Raw genomic sequence first — 25,516 nt, 5'->3', positions numbered from 1 at the left:
AGAGTATGGGTGCGGCCATCTTGGATTCGGTCACGTGCTTCCTCTCAGCCAATTTGGTGATAACAGCCTTCATTTCAGATTCCCTCCAAAACCAGTTCATGGGAGCTGCCATCTTGGATATAGTCCCCAGATCCATCTCAGCAACTCAGAGTGCTGCTTCTGCCCAGCTGACTGCAGTCTCCAATCAGGAATCACAAGAACTATAAAAGGACTTCCTGGAGCCCTTACCTGTTACCAGTGCAATGTTGTATTTCAGACACTAACCTGGTTCCCAGCAGTTTGTATTTTGCTACAGTCTTGCTATTAATCCAGCTCTGACAGTGCAGTCTGCATTCTGGCTCCAGTCCGATTCCAGCACTCTGGTTCCATTCCAGTTACTGCAGTTAGGTTACAACTATTCACTTCCAGCAATCTGGTTACTGCATTCCTTTTACAGGGATCCACTTCCAGCATTCCGGTTCCAGTCCAGTCAAGCAATCTAGTTCCTGTTTGCTCTCCTCTACTAGTGTAATCACCATCTGCACCAGTCCTTTCAATACATGCAGAGGAACATTATCAGGCCACCCAGCTTTGTCCACATAGTCGCCAGTCCAGCTCCAGAGACACAACCCAATCCGGGAACAGACAGATCCTCAGGCGTAACAGTTTGCACTGGCCTAATGAATCCCGCTGGCGATCTGCCCCAAGAAGTGGGCTCAATGCAAAGCCTAGCGAATCGGCTCGGGACAAACTATGCAGTTCCTTCAAGAACTGTCCTCCAGCCTGGATAGCATTCAAACTACTCTCAGTTCAGATGACTTCTGTTTCTGTACAAACTCCACCTGTTTAACTTCCTGCCACGACTTCTCGTCTTCATCTGCCAACTCCTGCCAAGTTTGATGGTGGTCCAAAACTGTTCAGGGAGTTCCTGATAGAGATGCTCAGGCTCGGTTTTCTGAAAACCGTGCCCACCCGAACGTAGGGGATCAGAGTAGGCTCGCGAACCGGCCCGTTACTTTTGCGCGTCCTCTGATCTGAATTGAGGCAAAACGTCATTATTGCCTTGTCAGATCTTGCAGGTTTTGGATTCCATAAGTACCTCCCTCCCCAGGAGATCCAGCTCCATTGCTCACACAGAAACAGGGGTAGCAGTGTTCTTGTCACTTGCCAAAAATTGACTGGACATGATTGAAAATTAATGTTATTGAGGTTAATAATAATGTAGGGATAAAAAAAAAAAAAAAAAAAAGAGGCAAATTATGTAATTTTAGCAAAAAAAAAAAAAAATTGGATCCAAAACCAAAACACGCGAAGGAAGTTTTGCCAAAACCAAAACACGACGTTAATCCAGAACCAAAACCAAAACAAAGGGGTCAGCGAACATCTCAAATTCCTGAAGAAATGTGAAATCTACTTTGAGCTACTGCCCAGTAATTTCCCCATGGAGAAAGCTAAAGTTGCATACATTATCTCTCTCCTATCGTGACAAGCATTAGTCTGGACATCTCCACTATGGGAACGAGCAGATACTCCGCTTTCCTCATATTCTGGATTCACAGCAGCCTTCCGTCTTATCTTTGAGAAGCCTGACAGAACCACATCAGCATCCTTAGAAATTCTACACCTGCGACAAGGCTCTTGTCCTCTGGGCCAATACCTGGTTCAGTTCCAAATATTAGCTTCTGAGTTGAAGTGAAATGATGAGGCTTTGATTGCAGCCTTCTGGAGTGGTTCGTCTGATAAAATTAAGGATGAGCCATCTACTCGTAATCTGCCTTCTACACATGAACTAATTTATCTGTGTACCTAAGTTGATTTATGCTTTTTTGGAACTTGCCTTGGAGAAAGGAAGAGGTGAAAGTTTTAAACCGCATTGCCAGCTTCGTTACCGACAGTCCTTACCACTAAGCGATGAGCCTATGCGCGGTATTCCACAATTATGTTAACGCAATTTTCCGTGACCTCCTCTACAAAACAGTTGTCGTCTACCTGGACGACATCCTTATCTTCTCCAATAATTTGGAATCATATCATGCCTATGTCAAGGAGGCTCTTTCACGACTCTGTACCAACCAGCTCTTTTGTAAATTGGAGAAATGCACCTATGAAGTACCATCCATCTCCTTCTTATGTTATATTATTTCTGGTACTGACTTATAGATGGACTCAGAGAAGCTCAAGGTGATTCTCAACTGGCCTCTTCCAAACACTCTCAAGGTGGTCCAACGCTTTCTGAGTTTCGCAAACTATTACAGAAGATTAATTAAAAAATTCTCCACTCATCTGGCTCCTATCACAGCACTTACCAAAAAGGGGACCGATCCTTCCAATTGGTCTGAAGAAGCTAAAGCAGCATTCCAATAAACAAATCTTCATTTCCGCTCCAGTTCTTCCCCAGCCTGATTTATCCTGGAAGTGGATTCCTCTGCAGTAGGTGTAGGTGCTGTTTTATCTCAATGTTTTGAAGATGGATATCCCAGTGGCTATTTTTCTCGCAAATTTCTGCCGGCAGAGAAAAACTACTCTATAGGAGATCAAGAATTATTAGCCATTAAGTTGGCTTTGGAAGAATGGAGACATTTGTTGGAAGGTGCAAAATATCCCACCTCTGTCGTCACAGATCATAAAAACCATCTGAACCTAAAGTCAGCCCAGTGTCTCAATCCAAGGATAAGCTAGATGGGCCAGTTTCAGGTGTGCTTAACATAAAATATCTCGTCACAACACCTGCCGGCCAACCATTGTCAATTTCTCACCAACCCTGGACTCATCTGTCTATGGACTTCATTACTGATCTACCAGTTTCTAATGGGTTCAACACCATCTGGGTTGCAGTTGACAAGTTCTCCAAGATGGACCATTTTGTCCCTCGCACTGGACTAATCTCCGCTCCAAAGCTGTCTCAATTGTTTATTCAGGAGATTTTCAGTCTTCATGGCTTGCCTTGAGAAAAAATCTCCAATTGTGGGGTCAAGTTCGTGGCCAAGTTCTGGTGGTCTTTGTGTTCAGCTCTTCAAGTGAAGCTCAAGTTTTCGTGTGCCTATCACCCCCAAACAAATGACCTAACTAAATGGATGAACCATGATTTAGAAACTTTTCTTTGCATATTTATCTCATCTTCACAAGACAACTGGAAAGAACTCTTACCCTTGGCAGAGTTCTCCCACAACAATCAGTACCACTCCTCCTCTGGGTCTACACACTTTTTTTTTTACAGTCTATGGTCTTCATCCCAGAATACCTGAGTTCCAACCTCTTCCTTCTGTCATTGTACCTGCTGCTGATAACACCTTACTCTAGTTCTAGTTCTCTAAAATATGGAAGGAAGTCCGTTCTTCCTTGTTAAAAGCTTCCTTCAATTAAAAAAAAATTGCTGAACGCAAATGTCGAGCAATACCCAGTCTCAAACCAGGAGATCGATTCTGCCTCTCCACATTCAACCTGAGGCTTAAGGTACCTTCCATGAAATTTGCCCCTAGCTACATTGGTCCATTTCCCATAGAGCGAGTCATCAACCCAGTAGCTTACAAGCTCAAACTTCCTCCATATCCAAATTCTTTCCACATATCCTTGTTGAAATCTTTGGTCCTGAATAGGTTTCATTCTGCTCTCCCTAAGACTCCTAAAATCCAAAGTCAACGAGGAGTCAAGTATGAAGTGGAAAGGATACTCGATTCACAGAAACATCATGGTCATCTTCAGCACCCTATTGATTGGAAGAGACAACAAGAACGAGCCTGGATTAAAGTCACTGTTGTATATGCTCCACTCTTGGTCCGTATCTTCCATGCAAAATTCCCTTTGAAGCCCAAGAGGTGTCCAGGGTCCACCCTCAAAAAAGGGGGGGAGGGTACTATCACACACCAGACTCTCAGGTTCTGTCACTTACCTCTTCGCTGCCTTTCCAAGTTGTCCCTGCGGTCCTCAGGCTCTGCTGGTTTCAGAACTCTCTGTAACATGCTGTCTCCACTCCATAAAAAAAACACTCCAGAATCAGAGTATGGGTGCGGCCATCTTGGATTCGGTCACATGTTTCCTCTCAGACAATCAGGTTATAGCAGTCTCCATTTCAGATTCCCTCCAAAACTAGTTCATGGGAGCTGCTATCTTGGATATAGTCACCAGATCCATCTCAGCAACTCAGAGGGCTGCTTCTGCACACTTGACTGCAGTCTCCAATCAGGAATCAACAACAACTATAAAAAGACTTCCTGGAGCCCTTACCTGTTACCAGTGCAACGTTGTATTTCAGATGCCATTCTGGTTCCCAGCAGTTTGTATTTTGCTACAGTATTGCTATTAATCCAGCTCCGACAGTGCAGTCTGAATTCTGGCTCCAGTCCGATTCCAGTACTCTGGTTCCATTCCAGTTACAGCAATCCTCTTCCAACAATCTGGTTACTGCATTCCAGTTATAGCATTCTGGTTCCAGTCCGGTTACAGCAATCCACTTCCAGCATTCCGGTTGAAGTATTCTGGTTACAGCATGTCGGTTAAAGTATTCCGGTTACAGCAATCCTGTTAAAGCAATGCAGTTCCAGCATTCCGGTTCCAGTCCAGTCAAGCAATCCAGTTCCTGTTTGTTCTCCTCTCCTAGTGTAATCACCATCGGCACCAGTCCTTTCACTACATGCAGAGGAATATTATCAGGCCACCCAGCTTTTTCCACATAGTCATCAGTCCAGCTCCAGAGACACAGCCCAATCCAAGTACAGACAGATCCTGAGGCGTAACATCAGACCTGTTTTCAAGCATTGTTCTACCGTTAATAACACTAATACAAAACCAAAAATAACACCAGTGTTTATGAGGCCTAAGTTACTTTGTTACCCTCCCACTATATATGGAAAACTAAACAAGTAAAACTTACAAAAAACTAAATAAGAATACAAATTTAATACAAATACAAAGAACAGCTTTCTAATTATAACAGGCATAGTAAGAAAATATATACCTTAAGTCCAGGGATAAATCTTGTGTCTTTTTCAACCACCAGAAGTTCTTCAACACCACAATTTAGAATTGCCCTTGTAAGTCCACCTGGCCCAGGACCAACCTCACACGCATAATGGTTTTTTAAATTCCCAGCTTTTCTAACAATTTTATCTGAAAAACAAGATTTATCTTAAACAAATGTGGCCTCCACACATGTAAAGAAGTCAGAAAGACAAATAAAATGATCCAATAAAAAAGAACGCTAAACACTTAGCTCAGACCAGAAATAATGTATGTATTATACGGGTTGGGTACCATTTTCCGATGTTGGTAATTCCGACATCGGTTAAACCTACAAAAAAGAAAATTGTTATTTAAAGAATACCTACAAAACTAAAATAATGACTTACAATAAAAATGAAAGTGGACATCCTCGGCATTCTTACGCTACGTACAGATTCCTCTGAATCCCGGCACTTTGAAATTACGTCACTCTCCATAGCCACAGAGATATCTCGGTATTTAAATTGGCAATGTCAGGACCCCAATGTGTAAATGAGATGTTAAAGTCGTGGGGTCCTGGCATTGGCGCTTTAAATACCGAGATATCTCTGTGGCTATGGAGAGTGACGTAATTTCAAAGTGCCGGCATTCAGAGGAATCGGTATGTAGTGTAAGCATGCCGAGGATGTCCAATGTCATTTTTATTGTAAGTCATTATTTTAGTTTTGTAGGCATTCTTTAAAATCTGTATTTTTTTGTAGGTTTAACCGATGTCGTTATAGTGGTAGTCATTAATATGACTACCGCCGGTATTATACGCTGTATTACTCAGAAGACAATCAACATGTGATTTTTAAATTACGTTAATCCATCAATAAACATTAAACAAAGACCCTACTTGCACAGCACCACTTTACTTGTTCTGTATATGATGAACTTGCTGTATATTAATATGTATGGCCTCTAATGGTAGATGTAATTATTAGTGTCTGCTGTTTTATGTGGTCTGTAGGTATGCAAAAGTGACATTAACCCCCCCACCCCAAAACATAACAAATAAGTGGCCAGTGTTCCACTGGTCATAGATATGGCTAATCTTTAGCAAGATCTCTACAGCCAGCTTGTTTGGCTGTGTGTGTCTGAGAAGCCATAAAAAACAATTTAGTATTAATCTAATGGAGGCTAGATGATGCATGCAAAAGTATGACTGGTAACTTACGGGTTACTTCACATTTACACATTGTTATTAGTAAGTAAATTACACTTTACAAACCAACTACGTTTAGCAAGTGGGAGGAGAGCTGCACAACTTTTACTTGGATTTCATTTAAAATGCAAAGCGAGGGTTTTAAGGGGGATATTCAATTACAATTCACGGCTGCACGTATAAAGCGTCATTATGGTAGCGCAATATCGCAAATTCCTCTGCGCACCCGAAATCCACAATGTTGCGGTACCGGGACCCGTGTGTCTGCGAATCATAATTGAATATGCTCACCAAATGGTAGACATTTAAAGAGCTCAAACATGCATTGAAGCTTGTAGGGCTGGATAATTGTGCTCCTAAATAAATGCAGAGCCAGCAAATGAAAACATTTAAAACATATACTGCTGCAGGTACCATCCCTATGGCAACAAAAAGGTCTAGGGGGGAAAAAAGGCAAATAAAGTAGTATGAAAAAATAGATAATTTAAATTGTTATATCAAGAAGAAGGTGAAAATTCATTATAGCAATATATGTATGTATGTATGTATGTATATATATATATATATATATATATATATATTATATAAATGCTTAGTGGCGTCTGTCTGTCTGTGTAAAAAAAAACAACAAGTTGCAGCGCCACCTGCTGGGCAGAGTTATACACTGACCTACTAAATTCTTAGTGTGTGTGGGAAAAAAAATTCAAAAAGGGCTGAAATTTGGTAGGGCTCAAACTCATGTGTTGAGGCGTGCGTTAGTGTGTGTGTGTGTGTGTGTAGAAAAAACAATTTTCTCAGAAAGGGCTCATCCAATTGACCTGAAATTTGGTATACTGACATTATTTGACAAAAAAATTAGATAAGTCAAGTCAGTTAACTTCCATCATCCCCCCTTCCCCCCGTGGGAGGGGAAGTAAAGGCTAAATTTACGAGTTGAGGGGTCAAACTCATTTTCGTGAGGTAATTTTACCTCATGAACACACATTAAAAAGGCCGCTTGCGTCGGGAACTAACGCTCTTCTCCTGAGGAGGCCTGGGCTAGGTCCAAATGCATGACAAGAACCTTTTTAAGACCTTAAGTAGCTTGATTTGACTAGAATGCATGAGTATCATGCACGGGTTAACTTGTATATATATATATATATATATATATATATATATATATTCCATAGACAAAAAACCTTACAGTTTAACATGTCCGATTAAGGTTCCTTACACACCATCTAAAATGTAAACAATACTATTGAAACTCTTTCACTCACACTCCAAAAAGCAATGAAATTACGACGATTAAGGCAGAAGCCTTAAAGACTTAATCGTAGTTTAGGGCCTGGGTGTCTTAGAAAGAGACAGTAAATCAACTTCATAAAAAATTAGAACTACAAAATCCCTACAGAGCATTTCTCCCTCCAAGACTGTGTCTGCTTATTAGAGATAACTGCAGAACATAGCTCATCACCAAACATCATCTGCTCCCGAAATATCCCTGCAGACCATTCTCCACCCAAAACACTTCCTGCAGAACATCCTTACACTCAACATACTACCCCCCTCCTGACAGATCCCTGCAGAGCATTCCTCCCACCAACACTGTACCTGCTCCCAGCAGATGCCTACAGAATATCCCTCCTCCTGAAACACAATACTGACATACCCCTGCAGAACATTTCTCCCTCCAAGACTGTGCCTGCTCCTAAAAGATACCTGCAGAACTTAGCTCATCACCAAACAGTATCTGCTCCCAAAAGATCCCTGCAAAGCATCCCTCCATTCAACATACTACCGCTCCTGACAGATCCTTGTAGAGCATTCCTCTCTCCGATATTGTGCCTAATCCTAAAAGATATCTGCAATACATTCCTCCTCACCAAATATGGTTCCTGTGGCTGATGGATTCCTGAAGAAAATCTCTCTATGCATTTGGATTACACTATTGTGCAATTTACTAAAATAGTCTTGATGGCTTTATGTATCCTTAAAAGTTAGCTTAGGGGTTGTGAAATAATTTAATGTCAGACATTGCTTACTGAAAATAAACCTAAGTAGAGGCTTATACATCAATTTAATTTAATTCTATTGTTATTTTGTAGTTCTAATTTTTTATGAAGTTGCTTTACAGTCTCTTTCTAAGACACCCAGGCCCTAAACTACGATAAAGCTAAACTAAGAAAATGTAATAGTACTGTATGTGTGTATTCCAGTGAACACACAAATCTGTGAATTAGCAGATCCACCATTTTGTGAGTGACAGCAATCTCACTACATGATATTGCTGAATCTGCAGCTAACCGCAGGATGTGAGGACATACCATGTCTGTATTGCTCAAGGAAGACGTCCATTAAGGCTTCTGCCTTAATCGTTGTAATTTCATTGCTTTTTGGAGTTTGAGTGAAAGAGTTTCAATAGTATTTTTTACATTTTAGATGGTGTGTAAGGAACCTTAATCGGACATGTTAAACCGTAAGGTTTTTTGTCTATGGAATTTCATGGCTTTTTGTAAATTAAAAATATTGATAATTTTCAAATTCTATGTATCTAAATGTGAAATCACCGACCCTCTGCCCACCAACAATTCTGTATCACGTGCCACCCTGCCCCCAAAATATTACATGCCCCTCCCACTGCCAATCAGGTTCTCTCACATGACACCCACTTTTCTCACATGTCATCTCCTGCTCATCAGCCTTTCACACATATGGGCCCTTGCTGACCAGCTATTTTTTTATATGCCACCACCTATCAACTAGATTTTCTCTCACATGCCACTCCCTGACCATAAGCTTCTAATATCAGCCCTGCACATCAGCTATTCTATCGCATGCCATCTCATAACAAACAGCTTTTCGCTCACGATAACCCATGTCTACCAGCTTTTCCCTCACATGCCACCCAACTCACCAGCTATTCTCTCACATTCCAACCTCTGCTCCGCCAGTGACAACTTCACAACACAGAGAGCCATCCTCTGGTCCCTGCACAACACAGAGAGCCATCCTCTGGTCCCTGCACAACACAGAAAGCCATCTTCTGACCCTGCACAACACAGAGAGCCATCCTCTGGCACCTGCACAACACAGAGAGCCTTCTTCTGACCCCTCCACATTAAATAGAGCTATCCTCTGAACGCTCCACAATACAAAGAGTCTTCCTCTGACCCCTGCACTACACAGAGAGCCATCCTCTAACCCCTATCATTATGGCAGGGGTGTCCCCCCTGCTATAGTGCCTCCAACCCCGGATGGTTTGCGTAGTGCTGGTTAAGTGAAAATCGGGGGAACGCCACGCACATTTTTTCCCGATTTTCACGGAACCAGCAGTGGGCTGGCAGCACTAGGGTTAATAGTGAATAGAGGGGGGACACCACGCTTTTTTTTTTTTTTTAAATCTCCGTAGAAAACTATATATATATATATATATATATATATATATATATATATATATATATATATATATATATATATATATATAGGGAAATTTTTTTCTTTCCCCATATACAACACAGAGAGCCATCCTCTGACCCCTGCACAATACATAGAGCCATCCTCTGACCCTGCACAACACAGAGAGCCATCCTCTGACCCCTGCACAACACAGAGAGCCATCCTCTGACCCTGCACAACATAGTGAGCCATTCTCTGACCCGTACAACACAGAGGTCATCCTCTGACCCCTGCACAACACAGAGAGCCATCCTCTGACCCTGCAGAACACAAAGAGCCATCCATTGAGGCTGCACATCACAGAGAGCCATCCTTTGAGGCTGCACATCACAGAGAGCCATCCTTTGAGGCTGCACATCACAGAGAGCCTTCCTCTGACCCCTGCACAATACATAGAGCTATCCTCTGACCCCTCCACATTACATAGAGCCTTCTTCTGACCCCTGCACATTACATAGAGCCATCCTCTGACCCCTGCACAACAGAGAGCCATACAGTGACCCCTGCACAATACATAGAAATATCCTCTGACCTCTGCACAATACATAGAAATATCCTCTAACCCCTCCACATTACATAGAGCCATCCTCTGACTCCTGCACAATACATAGAGCCATCCTCTGACCCCTTCACAGGACAGAGGAACTATAGTAGCAAACAATCGTGGAAATTACAAATATGGGTCCCCCCCCCGGGTGAAGAACTGAAAACTTCAACCAACAATGGGTCCCCCCTGGACAAAGAAATGAACAGATTACAAGCATGGACTTTTGGAAGTATAAATTACTTTGGGACAGGGGCAAGTCAGGACATTTGGAATTACAAATTTATTTTGGACTTGGTTTAAAGCCATTTTTGGCTTGAAAGTTGCAGACAAAAGGAGAAAACTTCATTGGTGAGTATTAGGGAATTTATTCTTTTTAATAAAAAATATGTGGTATCAATGAGGATGTTTACTGTATTTATTGTGGGTTTATTATTTCTAATAAATTCTAGTGGTTGTAATGAGGGTGTAGTGGTTTTTTAAACGTTTTGATTTGTGGAACTACAGGTCCCAGCCAGTCGTGGGTATCACGGCATGTTGGCACTTGTGGTTCTCCAAGTGCCAACATGCCCTGGCTGCCGTGGGTATGCTGGTGCTTGTCGTTATACAAGCAGCAGCATGCCCACACTATTTTGGGCAACCTGGCTGGCTGGGACTTGTAGTTCCACAAAACAAAATGTCAGGTTTTTTTTTCAACCATATATGTGCCGTTATTACCCTACACCCACCAGCCCAGGGGTGTAGGAAGAGCCCTAGTGCTCTCAGCACTGGGCTGGGTGTTCCTAGGCGGGGGGCCTGCTCGTTTTTTTCGGCAGAGCCCACTCCCTAGGGAATCCAGCCCATCGCTGAACAGCCTGGGGTTGGTTAGTCATTATGGCAGGGGTGTCCCCCCTGCTATAGTGCCTCCAACCCCGGATGGTTTGCGTAGTGCTGGTTAAGTGAAAATCGGGGAAACCCCACGCACATTTTTTCCCGATTTTCACGGAACCAGCAGAGGGCTGGCAGCATTAGGGTTTTTTTTAAATCTCCGTAGAAAACTATAATATATATATATATATATATATATATATATATATATATATATATATGGGGAATTTTTTTTCTTTCCCCATATACAACACAGAGAGCCATCCTCTGACCCCTGCACAATACATAGAGCCATCCTCTGACCCTGTACAACACAGAGAGCCATCCTCTGACCCCTGCACAATACATAGAGCCATCCTCTGACCCTGTACAACATAGAGAGCCATCCTCTGGCCCCTGCACAATACATAGAGCCATCCTCTGACCCCTGCACAATACATAGAGCCATCCTCCGACCCCTCCACCTTACATAGAGCCATCCTCTGACCCCTGCACAATACATAGAGCCATCCTCTGACCCCTGCACAACACAGAGAGCCATCCTCTGACCCCTGCACAATACATAGAGCCATCCTCTGACCCTATACAACACAGAGAGCCATTCTCTGACCCCTGCACAATACATAGAGCCATCCTCTGACCCTGTACAACACAGAGAGCCATCCTCTGGCCCCTGCACAATACATAGAGCCATCCTCTGGCCCCTGCAGAATACATAGACCCATCCTTTGACCCCTGCACAATACATAAAGCCATCATCTGACCCCTCCACTTTACATAGAGCCTTCCTCTGACCCCTGCACAATACATAGAGCCATCCTCTGACCACTGTGCAATACATAGAGCCATCCTCTGACCACTGTGCAATACATAGAGCCATCCTCTAAACCCCTGCGCAATACACAGAGCCATCCTCTGACCACTGCACAATACATAAAGCCTTCTTCTGACCCCTGGACAGCACAGAGAGTGTCACGGGCACTAGGAATGCTTACCCGAGTTTCACCAGATGGAACTCTGCTAGAGAGGCGGGGTTATGGCACGCACCTCAAAGCAAGCAGGTGAATGATTAGAGCGACACAACAGCAGGAGAGTAGAGATAGTCTGAGGAAGTCAGCGACTTGCAGCTATGGTTAGAGGAAAGTCAGCAACTTGGAGCAGTAAACTGGAGGCTGAAGATAATGTAGACACGAGGAGTGGACGAGGATAGGTGATGGTAGGTAGAGGAGGAATCAGTGGTCTGCGTACAGCAAGTTGTACCACTGCAGTGATGGGAAGAATAGTACTGGTGCAGGTAGGAAACAGGGTAGTCGGTGGTCTGCATTCAGCAAGTTGTACCAGCGCTATGGTGAGGAGTCTGGTCCAGGTGTAGGTAGGTAATAGGAGAGTCAGTGGTCTGCGTATAGCAAGTTGTACCACCGCTGTGATAGGAGGACTTGTCCAGGTGCGGGTAGGTAGCAGGGAAGTCAGTAGTCTGCGTGCAGCAAGTTGTACCACTGCTGTGAGAAGGAATGAGGACTTGTCCAGGTGCAGGAGAGTGAAGTTGAAAGGCAAACTGTGGCTGTATGGAAACAGCGCGAGTAGAGCAATGTCTTGTGAGGCAGAGATGGAAGGCACGATGAATAGTCTGTATGGAGTAGATGCCTTGCAGTGAGGAGAAGCTGGTCACAGCAGATATGCACAATAACGCTAAGTAGTAGCGTGAGGAGATATCGTAGCTTGAGTGAAAGCTTGTCCTAAATGAAGCAATGCAGTAACACAGTCTATATGGGTACTTGTACCCTGTGCAGCAAACAACAATGGATGCAACTGGTATGCGAGCAATAGGCAATAGTAAATAATCAGTAGAGCATACCCAGTTGTGTAGATCCGGAATAAGCTGAGAAGTGAAGCGTTGTAGCGGTATGGGAACCGCCGCTGAGTTGAGCAGGGAGCAGCGTGGAAGCTGAAGCACGAGTAGAGCTGGAAGCAGTTTGGAAACTGTACACACGAGTAGAGCTGGAAGCAGTTTGGAAACTGCACACAGGAGTAGAGCTGGAAGCAGTTTGGAAACTGCACACAGGAGTAGAGCTGGAAGCAGTTTGGAAACTGCACACAGGAGTAGAGCTGGAAGCAGTTTGGAAACTGCACACAGGAGTAGAGCTGGAAGCAGTTTGGAAACTGCACACAGGAGTAGAGCTGGAAGCAGTTTGGAAACTGCACACAGGAGTAGAGCTGGAAGCAGTTTGGAAACTGCACACAGGAGTAGAGCTGGAAGCAGTTTGGAAACTGCACACAGGAGTAGAGCTGGAAGCAGTTTGGAAACTGCACACAGGAGTAGAGCTGGAAGCAGTTTGGAAACTGCACACACCTATAGAAGTTCACTGGGAGTGAGACTTCAAGATCAGGCCACTACCTAAGGCTGCAGGTGCCTTAAGTAGTGAGGGGTGATTGATCCATCAATCACATTAGTGGTCAGGTGTAGTTGTTAAAGGGACCTGCGCATGCCCAGTGCAACAGGATGGCGGACGGCCGCGGTTCCACACAGGTGTGAGCGGGAAAGATGGAGAACCACGTACCAGAGTGGAGGCACTCACACTCCGGTGAGTGACAGTACCCCCCCTTTTAAAGGTGGGCACAGAACACTTGGAACCGGGTTTGCCCGGAAATTTTTGGTAGAATTTTTTAAGCAGGGCTGGAGCGTTAAGGTCCTAAGCGCGAATCTAGGAGCGTTCTTCTGGACCGAAGCCCTTCCAATGAACGAGGAATCGGAGAGTTCCTCACAAAGTTTTAGCATCCAGGATCTGAGAGATCTCGAACTCCTCTTCTTGATGAATCTGTACTGGTTTAGGTACAGAAGGAGGAGCAGAAAAACGATTGATAACAAGAGGTTTGAGCAGAGAGACATGGAAGGCATTGGAGATCCGGAGGTTCTTTGGTAATAGTAGCTTGAAGCATACCGGATTTATGACTTGAGTGATGTTGTATGGTCCGATGAAACTTGGCGCAAACTTCATGGACGGAACCTTCAAGCGGATGTTTTTTGTAGAAAGCCATACACGGTCTCCAAGCTTGAGTGGTGGAATGGCTCGCCTCTTTTTATCTGCGAAGAATTTGTATCTGGCTGATGCTTTCCTCAGGGATGATCTCACCTGAGTCCAGATGGTTTTAAAGTTTTGACAAAGTTTCTCCACCGCAGGGACTTGGGTGGGAGGGAGGGCAGGAAACTCTGGGAGAGACGGATGGTGACCGTAAACCACGAAAAAAGGAGTTTTTGTTGAAGACTCATGGTACATGTTATTGTGGGCAAACTCAGCCCACGGGAGTAAATCTACCCAATTATCTTGATTGGCTGAGAAAAAGATTCTTATTAAGGTCTCGAGATCTTGATTGACCCTTTCGGTCTGGCCGTTTGATTGGGGATGGTAAGACGATGATAGAGACAGTCGGATACCCAAGTTCTTACAAAGGGCTCTCCAGAATATGGAGACGAACTGCACTCCTCTATCGGACACAATCTCGGACGGACAGCCGTGAATTTGAAAAATCTCTTTAATAAAATGGTTAGCCAAGGTAGAAGAAGATGGTAATCCGGTGAGAGGGACGAAGTGAACCATCTTGGAGAATCTATCCACCACTACCCAGATGGTATCACAGCTCTTGCTAAGAGGAAGTTCGGTGACAAAGTCCATACTTATGTGGGTCCAAGGTTTGGTAGGGATAGGTAGTGGTTGGAGCAATCCCGCTGGTGTTCTGCGGGAAGACTTAAATTGAGAGCAGATCTCACAAGCGGCCACAAATTCTCTGACATCCTTTCTGATAGAAGGCCACCAATAACTCCGGGAAAGGATCTCAAAAGTCTTTCGTTCACCAGAATGTCCAGAGAAGCGTGAAGAATGGTACCATGACAATATTCTCTTGCGTAGAGATGGCGGAACAAGAGTTCTCCCAAACGGTAGCACATTGGTGGACGAAGTGGCCAAAGTCCCACATTTGGGATCCAGTATAGGATGATCGGAAGAATCCAAGATGTCAGAAGGAGGAGCAAATGCCCGGGATAAAGCATCTGCTTTCCTGTTCTTTGCAGCAGGTTTGAACGTTATAATGAGTTTGAAGCGAGAAAAGAAAAGTGACCACCTCGCCTGTCGAGGGTTTAGACATTGGGCTGTTTGTAAATAGAGGAGATTTTTGTGGTCAGTGAAGATGGTTACCGGATAATGAGCCCCCTCCAGTAGATATCTCCACTCCTCCAATGCGACTTTTATTACCAACAGTTCTTTGTCACCGATGGTGTAGTTCTTTTCCGCGGGTAGAAGACCCCGGGAGTAGAAGGCACAAGGATGAAATTTCTGTTGCTCAGATCTTTGGGAGAGAATAGCTCCTAGTCCGACATTGGAGGCGTCCACCTCGAGAAAGAAGGGAAGGTTTACGTCAGGCTGACGAAGAACAGGGGCGGTAGAAAATGCTTCTTTAAGGCTTTGGAAAGCGTGAAGGGCCTCGGAGGACCAGTGTTTAGTATTGGCGCCCTTCTTGGTCAGGGCCACAAAAGGGAAAGCAATAGATGAGAAATTCAGGATAAAACATCTGTAATAATTCGCAAACCCCAGGAAGCGTTGTATAGCCCTGAGGGTAGTTGGCTGGGGCCAAAGTAGAACGGCATTAACTTTGTCTGGGTCCATCTCCAGACCTACTCCGGACACGATGTATCCCAAGAATGGAATTTGGGATAATTCGAAGGAGCATTTTTCTAATTTGCAGAATAGGAGGTTCTTCCGCAGTCTGGAGAGAACTTCTGCCACATGTTGATGGTGGGAGATAAGATCTTGAGAGAAGATTAAAATGTCGTCCAGATAGACTACAACGCACACGTATAATAGGTCCCGGAAGATCTCGTTCACGAATCCTTGGAAGACAGCTGGGGCATTACACAGTCCAAAGGGCATAACTAGATATTCGTAATGCCCATCCCTGGTGTTGAATGCTGTCTTCCATTCGTCGCCTGACTTGATCCGGATTAGGTTGTAAGCGCCACGGAGATCAAGTTTGGTAAAAATCCGAGCACCTTTTATACGATCAAAGAGTTCGGTGATAAGAGGAATCGGGTACCGATTTTTTACGGTTATGGCATTGAGCCCCCGATAATCAATGCAGGGTCTTAAGGTCCCATCTTTCTTTTTCACGAAAAAGAAGCCCGCTCCAGCGGGAGAGCTGGAAGGTCGAATGAATCCGCGATGAAGGTTGTCCTTGATATACTCTGACATAGCCTGTGTCTCTGGTAGCGAGAGAGGGTATACACGGCCCCTAGGAGGGTTTTTGCCAGGTAGTAAATGTATGGGACAATCCCATGCCCGACGAGGTGGCAGGCGTTCAGATTGCTCCCTATCGAACACGTCAGCGAACGGGGCATACTATGGAGGAAGGCCCGAGGACCAGGTGTTATAGATGATCTGTTGATTTTGAGTGGTACCACTCGGGTTAGGCATCTATGATGACAATCCGGACCCCAGGATGTGACTTGGGGAGTACTCCAATCAACTTGTGGTGAATGAAGCTGAAGCCATGGAAGGCCAAGAACGATGGGACTAGTAGTAGCAGGAAGGACCAGCAAAGAGATATTCTCTCGGTGTAAGGCTCCAATTTGAAGGGTCAAAGGAGTCGTACAGTGGGTGACAAGTCCATTTATGATGCGAGAGCCGTCTAAAGCAGTGACCGCTATGGCGGTTTTTAACGGGGCCACTGGTAGGGACCACTGGTTAACAAGAGCACTGGAGATAAAGTTGCCGGCAGCGCCGGAATCCAGAAGTGCTTGAGAGATAAAAGATTTGGTGGCTGAGAAGATGGTAACATCAAATGCACACACTTTGGAATCCATAGAAGATGGAGAGGAGTCCAGGGACCCTAACCTTACCTCTCCAGAACTGGTTAGGGCCTGGCATTTCCCGACTTCTTAGGACATGAGTTCAGGCTGTGAGTAGGGTCAGCACAATAGATGCAGAGTCTATTTTGTATTCGTCGATCCCTCTCTCTAGATGTTAACTTAGAGCGTCCTACCTCCATGGGTTCCACTGGAGGGGGAAGGTGACGAACTTGAGGTGATGGGCGAGTGAACCCCTTAGAGGTGCTTGTTCTTTCAGACTCCCTCTCACGGAATCTCATGTCTACCCTATGACATAGGGAAATTAGATCGTCCAAGGAGGAGGGTAACTCTTGTGTGGTCAGTGCGTCTTTGATCTTATCCGTCAGACCCTGCCAGAAGGCAGCTATCAGGGCCTCGGTGTTCCACTGTAGTTCAGAGGCGAGTATCCGAAACTGAATGACGTACTGAGCCACAGAGTGTGATCCTTGGCGTAGTCGGAGAATGCTGGAAGCCGCAGAGACAACGCAGCCAGGTTCATCGAAAATTTTGCGGATCGTGGAAATGAAGAGTGCACTATCCTCCAATAGGGGGTCATTTCTCTCCCACAGAGGGGAGGCCCACGCAAGAGCCTGTCTGGAAAACAGAGAAATGAGGTAGGCAATCTTGGCACGGTGAGTGGCAAAATGGTGAGGTTGAAGCTCGAAATGGAGAGAGCACTGATTCAAAAAACCTCTACATGTCTTGGGATCTCCATCATATTTTGAGGGAGTAGGCAGGTGTAGCGTGGAAGCAGTAGACACCTGGGATGGCACTGGGGAAGGAGAAGGCGCTTGAGGTTCAACAGTCGCTGAAGCAGTTTGTAGAGGAACTCCTCGGGTGGCCAGAGTCTGGAAACACTGGAACAGATGTTGCTCCCAAATATCCTGTTGTTCTACCCGAGTGATCAGATGCTGCAGCATCTCCTTAACTGTTGGTTCCAATCCTGGGTCTGTCATGGCCTGATCTTACTGTCACGGGCACTAGGAGTTGCTTACCCGAGTTTCACCAGATGGAACTCTGCTAGAGAGGCGGGGTTATGGCACGCACCTCAAAGCAAGCAGGTGAATGATTGGAGCGACACAACAGCAGGAGAGTAGAGAAAGTCTGAGGAAGTCAGCGAGGCTGAAGATAATGTAGACAGGAGGAGTGGACGAGGATAGGTGATGGTAGGTAGAGGAGGAGTCAGTGGGCTGCGTACAGCAAGTTGTACCACTGCAGTGATGGGAAGAATGGTACTGGTGCAGGTAGGAAGCAGGGTAGTCGGTGGTCTGCGTTCAGCAAGTTGTACCACCGCTATGGTGAGGAGTCTGGTCCAGGTGTAGGTAGGTAATAGGAGAGTCAGTGGTCTGCGTATAGCAAGTTGTACCAACGCTGTGATAGGAGGACTTGTCCAGGTGCAGGTAGGTAGCAGGGAAGTCAGTGGTCTGCGTGCAGCAAGTTGTACCACTGCTGTGAGAAGTAATGAGGACTTGTCCAGGTGCAGGAGAGTGAAGTTGAAAGGCAAACTGTGGCTGTATGGAAACAGCGCGAGTAAAGCAATGTCTTGTGAGGCAGAGATGGAAGGCACGATGAATAGTCTGTATGGAGTAGATGCCTTGCAGTGAGGAGAAGCTGGTCACAGCAGATATGCACAATAACGCTAAGTAGTAGCGTGAGGAGATATCGTAGCTTGAGTGAAAGCTTGTCCTAAATGAAGCAATGCAGTAACACAGTCTATATGGGTACTTGTACCCTGTGCAGCAAACAACAATGGATGCAACTGGTATGCGAGCAATAGGCAATAGTTAATAGTCAGTAGAGCATACCCAGTTGTGTAGATCCGGAATAAGCTGAGAAGTGAAGCGTTGTAGCGGTATGGGAACCGCCGCTGAGTTGAGCAGGGAGCAGCGTGGAAGCTGAAGCACGAGTAGAGCTGGAAGCAGTTTGGAAACTGTACACACGAGTAGAGCTGGAAGCAGTTTGGAAACTGCACACAGGAGTAGAGCTGGAAGCAGTTTGGAAACTGCACACAGGAGTAGAGCTGGAAGCAGTTTGGAAACTGCACACAGGAGTAGAGCTGGAAGCAGTTTGGAAACTGCACACAGGAGTAGAGCTGGAAGCAGTTTGGAAACTGCACACAGGAGTAGAGCTGGAAGCAGTTTGGAAACTGCACACAGGAGTAGAGCTGGAAGCAGTTTGGAAACTGCACACACCTATAGAAGTTCACTGGGAGTGAGACTTCAAGATCAGGCCACTACCTAAGGCTGCAGGTGCCTTAAGTAGGGAGGGGTGATTGATCCATCAATCACATTAGTGGTCAGGTGTAGTTGTTAAAGGGACCTGCGCATGCCCAGTGCAACAGGATGGCGGACGGCCGCGGTTCCACACAAGTGTGAGCGGGAAAGATAGAGAACCACGTACCAGAGTGGAGGCACTCACACTCCGGTGAGTGACAGAGAGCCTTCTTCTGACCCCTGCACAATACATAGAGCCATCCTCTGACCCCTGCGCAATACATAGAGCCATCCTCTGACTAGAAAACTATATATCAGAAATGAAAAAAAAATATATATATATATATGGGGAAAAAATAAAATGAGAACCATATGGGGATCAAAATAATGAAATAAGCATATCAAAACTTTTCATATGCTTATTTCATTATTTTTGAAACAAAAAGACAATATATATATGCTCTTAGAGAGATTAAACCCACAACACTATGTTATCAGAACAGTGTATATATCAGTTGAGCCACAGCTCCTGATGTAAGTAAATGGGCAAATGTATTTTATATGAAAGAAAACTATATATATCAGAAATTAAAAAAAAATGTATATATGGGAAAAGAATAAAATGTATATAGTGTATATATCAGTTGGGCCAGGAATCGAGTATGTTGTAGTTCCTCTATGCCTTAATGTTTCAATGATAGTTGACAGGCAGACTGTTTAGACTGCTTACCTTATTTAGGGGCATATTTAATAAAGCACGATAGTGCTTTTAACGGATAATTAAGGTCCCACAGTGTCCTCCGCAAATTTATTAAGGGGGCATCGCAGCAAATATCATGGATATCTGCTGCTTTGGACTCCTCTTCGTTTTTGGGAGCAGTCACCATTCAACAGAATGGTGACTGCTCCTGGCCGCAATCTAACAAGTCCCGAAAAAACATTTTTTTCGGGAACTTGTCATGTTAATGTACGCCAGCTGCAGCTGGCGTACATGAGGAAATCTACTGCTGTCAGCTCTGCTCCGGAGAGCAGAGCTGGACAGCGCATGTGTGGAGGGATCACATGATCCCTCCCTGTCACTCACAGCTCTCTCTCTGCAACTATCGTTGCAGAGACAGAGAGGGGATCTGTGTGCGCATGCGCAATTGAAGAGTAAGAAGAATACCCGAAGACAGCGCTTCCGAAGAGGCAGGTAAGTATGATTTTTTTTTCACAGAAACAGCAGATTATCGGGACTGCTGTTTCTGTACTCCGGTTTTGATAAATTTGAGAAATGAATCAATACTTATCCGTCCGATAAGGATTGATAACCATTTCTCTATTTCAACGTTAAATGATAAATGTGCCCCTTAGCTAACAAAGTATACAAATGAGGAAATCACAATATTATGTCCTTATTTAACCACCGTTGAGAAACAACCTCTCCGTGTTTTAGAAGCCTTAACAACAGCTGAACAGGCAGTTTGTCAATGACACTCATACTGCCAATTATAGTGTATTAGCAGGCTGTATACGACAAAACCCTCAGCTTTGTATCTTATAGTTAACTACCATTGAGAGTTAACCTCTCCGTGCCTTATACTGCCTTGACACTTATACTGCCAATTACAGTGTATCAACAACCTGCAAACGGAGGAACCCTCAGCTCTGTATCTTACAGTTTATTACTATTGAGAGTTAACTTCCCCGTGCATTATACGCTTAAATAAACAATTGACTTATGATAGCTGACAGTTTTATTGTCTTTTGATTACTTATTACACTGAACAAAACGGCTTTCAAACCTACGAACTACAGTGTTGGGCTCTAATTAGAATCAATCTTCCTGTGCTCTATATATCATTAACAGGTGATAAGTAGAGTACTATTAGAAACAGAGACTCTCCAGTGTAAATAATTATTATCGAAGGTTTACCTCTCTGTGCTGAACATATGTAAATAACCAGCTGATAAGCAGATGATTGACACTATTTGTGTCACAGAGTCGGCACATCGAGGGAGACACGCAGTGGTCATACTGGATGATATTCTGGGCAAACGAGTTGTCACACTGCTCAACGCTGAGACGGATGCATTATCTGAGGGAGAGAGGGAGCTGGAGAGTGCATCTGTGCGTTAACTGCTGAGTAAAGCTGACTGATGGACACTCATATAAGGTACTGCTGACCAGCACTACAACACACTCACTGCTCTAACTGCTTGCTCCCCAGACTTAAATCTTTACAGTCACGGAGTTAGCCATCCCTCCAAGCTGAAAGCTCTCTATGGCGCTCCACAAAAGAGCCCTGAGATAGGGTTCCTATCCCCGTCTCTGATCTGTTCTGTAGGATCAGCGCAGCACAGAACATCTTTTAAATCTCCCGCCCCAAGACAAGTGAAGTGAATAAATTAAGTGACGTCAGCCAGGGGCGGGACGTTCAAAATGGGAACTGTAACAGCCGCTCTGGCATCAGCTCGAAGCATTAAACTTTGTAAAGAGAGCGGTGCCAGGGCTAAAAATGTTTGTGTGTGTTCCGCTCAGCCCCAAAACTCCAGTCATCTTCCTTCCATCAGGCAACTATCCCTAATTTCTCTGGCAAACAGAAGGACATTTCTTAGCGAGAGGGGGACAGCCATATATGTGCTCTCAAGTGAAGCCATTTTCAGTACACCCAGCACAAGACTCTATCAGACATGCCCAACGTTATGAAGTTATGTGAAATCCCCTATCTTTAAAATGGGGCATGTTTTACCAAATTGTAAAAAAACTGTAATTTTGTCAAGCTTTTGAACCCTCAAAGGCACTCCTCAGCCCTAATAGCTTTCTAACAAAACTTACCGCGTGTCTTTAAATGTCCTGTACACTGAGTTACGCTCTCCCAAAAAACCCAGAAAAACAACGACTTTTGCGAAACAGGAAGTAGAAAAAAACCCGACAGATTTTGAACTTTAGATTGTTCCTAAATTGTCATTTTTTATTCTTTTTTTCTGAAAAGTTTAATAGCTTTAATACTTTTTAAAATGTAGACCCTCAAACACCAGGCCCTCACAAATTCCCTATGGGAAAATGACGTTTTTTAGATGTAACCTTAATATAAGGGCACGACTGTGCCCTTATAATATATATATATATATATATATACATATACACACATATATATATATATATATATATATATATATATACACAAGTTAAACCATGCATGATATTCATGCATTCTAGTCAAATCAAGCTACTTAAGGTGTTAAAAAGTATCTTGTCATGCATTTGGGCCATAGCCCAGGCCTCCTCAGGGGAAGAGCGTTACTTCCTGACGTAAGTGCCCTTTTTTAACGTGGTTTTGTCCACATGTCACCACCTCATCATTCTTTTCCATCACCTCATCCTTCATTTTCATCGCCACATCTATCCAGATGTCTATCCAGACACAGGGATCTCTCTCAGCGGTCCTGAGTATCACACTCCTCTTACTCTGTCTCCCCCGGCAACCACCAACCACTCCCAACTGTCACTTCTCCTTCAAGAAATATATATATATATTTTTTAAATCTTTATAAACACTTTTAACAATTAACAAATTAAATTAACAAATTAAAAACATCTTAGTATACCAAATTTCAGCCCTTTCTGAATTTTTTTCCCCACACACACTAAGAATTTAGTAGGTCAGTGTATAATTCCGCCCAGCAGGTGGCGCTGCAGCTTGGTTTTATTTCTTCCACACACACACAGACAGACTAACACACGCCACTAGACATTTATATTATATATATATATATATATATATATATATATATACACACATAAATATATATACACATATAACACATACCAAGAAAGGCACTCACATTTGTAGATATTTCTCCAGCCTGGGTGCAGGAACTCCAATAACATGAATGTAAAAAATAGTAAAAATAGTATAATTAGGAGGCACTCACAGGACTTTTCCAGAATATTAAAGTATTTATTCCATTAAAAATTGGTCAACGTTTTGGGCTCCACACAGCCCTTTATCAAGACTAACACCACAGTGAACCAAACAACCTTATATACCCTATACAGTGGGAGTGAACCAATCAGGCAATCATCAGCTGTGCAAATTGGCTACACAAGGTGCAAAGCACACCAAGAAAGAAAAAACTTTTTTAATTAAATCAACAGCTAATGAGCTAACTGGGCTAACAGAATACCAGAGAAACCTATAAAGACAAAACTGATGCAATATATACAAGCAGTAATTAGTATATAATAGATCCATATATAACTGTTCACTAAGAATTGCAACAAATTAGACAAGTAAAAAATACCTTGTAGCATTAAAGTGCAATATATTACATACAGTAGATATTAATATGTCATTAGATATTCAGTTATAATCAAAGGAAGGATAATACAAAACATTTGAGTAATTAGCGTAAACTATCTATATAAAGGTTTGTTGCTATCTGTTATAGCAAACCTATATACATCACTAAATCCAAAAAATAGCTATGCACAAATCTGGTGAATAAAAATTATACTAACTTTGTATAAGTGAACCAAAAAGTAAGAAAGATGAAACCACAGTGTAAAAGAATATTACCACCAAGTAAGGAAGGCATAAAAACAAATATCAAACAACTAGAGCACTGTAAATAACCATAATGTTAATGTTTTTGTTTTTATAAAAAACAACCAAGATAATTCTCATTATTTAGCCCACCAGGGGCTAAAGTATTCAGTTGGGCAATCCAACGGGCTTCGCGTTGTAGAAGTATTTTGGGTCTGTTGCCACCTCTGGACAGTGGTGGCACATGATCAATTATTATGCACCTCAAACTTGTGACCTGATGTGATAGGTGTAAAAAATGTCTTGCAACCGGTTTATCTGATGTTTGATCTCTATAGGCCGCTCTAATGGATGATCTATGATTAGCAAAACGCTCCCGGAAACTGCAGATCGCTTCTCCTACATAGGCTAGGCCACAGGGGCAATAAAGGATATAAACCACGAACTCTGAAGTACAAGTGAGGCGGTATTTAATAGCATATCTCCTGTTTGTATGAGGATCCTGAAAATGAGTCCCAGTCAGTAAGCTATTACAGGTGGTACATCCACTACATTTAAAACACCCCACTTTCATAGGGGGCAACCATGTTTGGATCGTTGGAGTATATGCTGCTTTACAGTCCGCATGTACCAAATAGTCACGTAAATTTTTACCTCGTCTATAGGCAAACATCGGTTTCTTAGCCAATGATCGAGGTAGACTTTTGTCTGTGGCTATAATCGGCCAATGGGTTTGAATAGTTTTCTTAATTGTATTGGAGGCCAAGGTGTATCCAGTGTTAATCAGGAAGCGATCCCCTTTGTTTTTCTTATTATTAGAGTCACTATTCCCAGAAGGAAAAGTGGCAAGTGCTCTATTTAAACATTTGGAAACATCCGTCTGTTTATACCCTCTCTGTAGAAAGGACTCAACCATTTGAGCGGGTTGTTGATCAGCTAGAGTGCTATCTGAATTAATTAATTAATGCGGAGAATACGCAGAAATTGGGAATATAAAAGTCCCTTCTTGAATGGCACAGGATGAAAACTGGTTGCATGCAAATAAGAGTTGCGGTCAGTCGTTTTCTTATACACTGTAGTAGTCAGGCGTCCATCTTGTTTCATGATCACCAGGTCCAAGAAATGGATACTATTTAAGTCATATTCAAAAGTAAATTTGATTGGTGAATCTGATGCATTAATAGATTCAATCATTTCAAGAAATTGCACCTCAGTGCCCATCCAGATGAGAAAAAGGTCATCAATGAAACGTCTAAAGAATGCAATCTGGTGTCCGAACCTACTCAAGATGTGTTCCTGCTCAAAATGGTGCATAAATATATTCGCATAGCTGGGGGCCATATTTGGACCCATTGCGGTCCCAGCCACCTGTAGATAATACTGCCTTTCAAATTTAAAGTAATCTCTTTCCAATGTGAGATGTAATAAATCAATTATAAATTTTGTAGGAACATCCTGTGTATACTTAAATTCCACAAAAGAGTTGCGGACTGCTTCAATCCCCGCTTTATGAGGAATAGCGGTATATAGGCTCTTTACATCCATTGTGACCAATAAACAGTCAGTAAGATTGATTTCAAGGTTAGAAAGTTCAGTAAGTAATGAAAAAGAATCTTGGATAAAGCTTGGTATGGATTTGACCAATGGCTGGAGATAAAAGTCAATAAACTGTGATAATGGCTGTAACAACGAATTTCTGGTAGAGATGATTGGTCTGCCAGGAGGTGGATTTTTGGTAATGTATAAATTACAGGACAGACAGGAAAATCTGTTTTCAGGAATCTGGAAGTAGGTTCCGAAATCCAACCACACGTAACTGCAAAGTCAATAATTTTGTCAACAATACATTTATATGTACTTGTAGGATCACCAACAAGCAGGGTATAGGTGGTTGTGTCAGATAGTTGGTAGAGAATCTCTTTC

General features: G+C 43.5%; 1 protein-coding gene across 2 annotated transcripts in view; it reads right to left on the bottom strand.

The window, feature by feature from the left end:
* Positions 1 to 25,516, bottom strand: part of TFB1M (transcription factor B1, mitochondrial) — a 127,471-nt gene that overhangs the window by 61,298 nt on the left and 40,657 nt on the right. Inside the window, exon 3 of one of the 2 annotated variants that reach the window (XM_075203388.1) lies at positions 4,934 to 5,085. The exons of the other annotated variant lie outside the window; for it this stretch is intronic. Coding sequence (XP_075059489.1) covers positions 4,934 to 5,085 — 152 coding nt within the window. The remainder of the gene's footprint in view (positions 1 to 4,933; positions 5,086 to 25,516) is intronic. 2 annotated transcript variants of the gene reach the window in all.

The sequence above is a fragment of the Mixophyes fleayi genome, chromosome 3 (assembly GCF_038048845.1).
Source record: "Mixophyes fleayi isolate aMixFle1 chromosome 3, aMixFle1.hap1, whole genome shotgun sequence".
NCBI lineage: Eukaryota > Metazoa > Chordata > Amphibia > Anura > Limnodynastidae > Mixophyes > Mixophyes fleayi.
The sequence above is the reverse complement of the archived record's forward strand: the minus strand, read 5'-3'. Positions and strand labels throughout refer to the sequence as shown.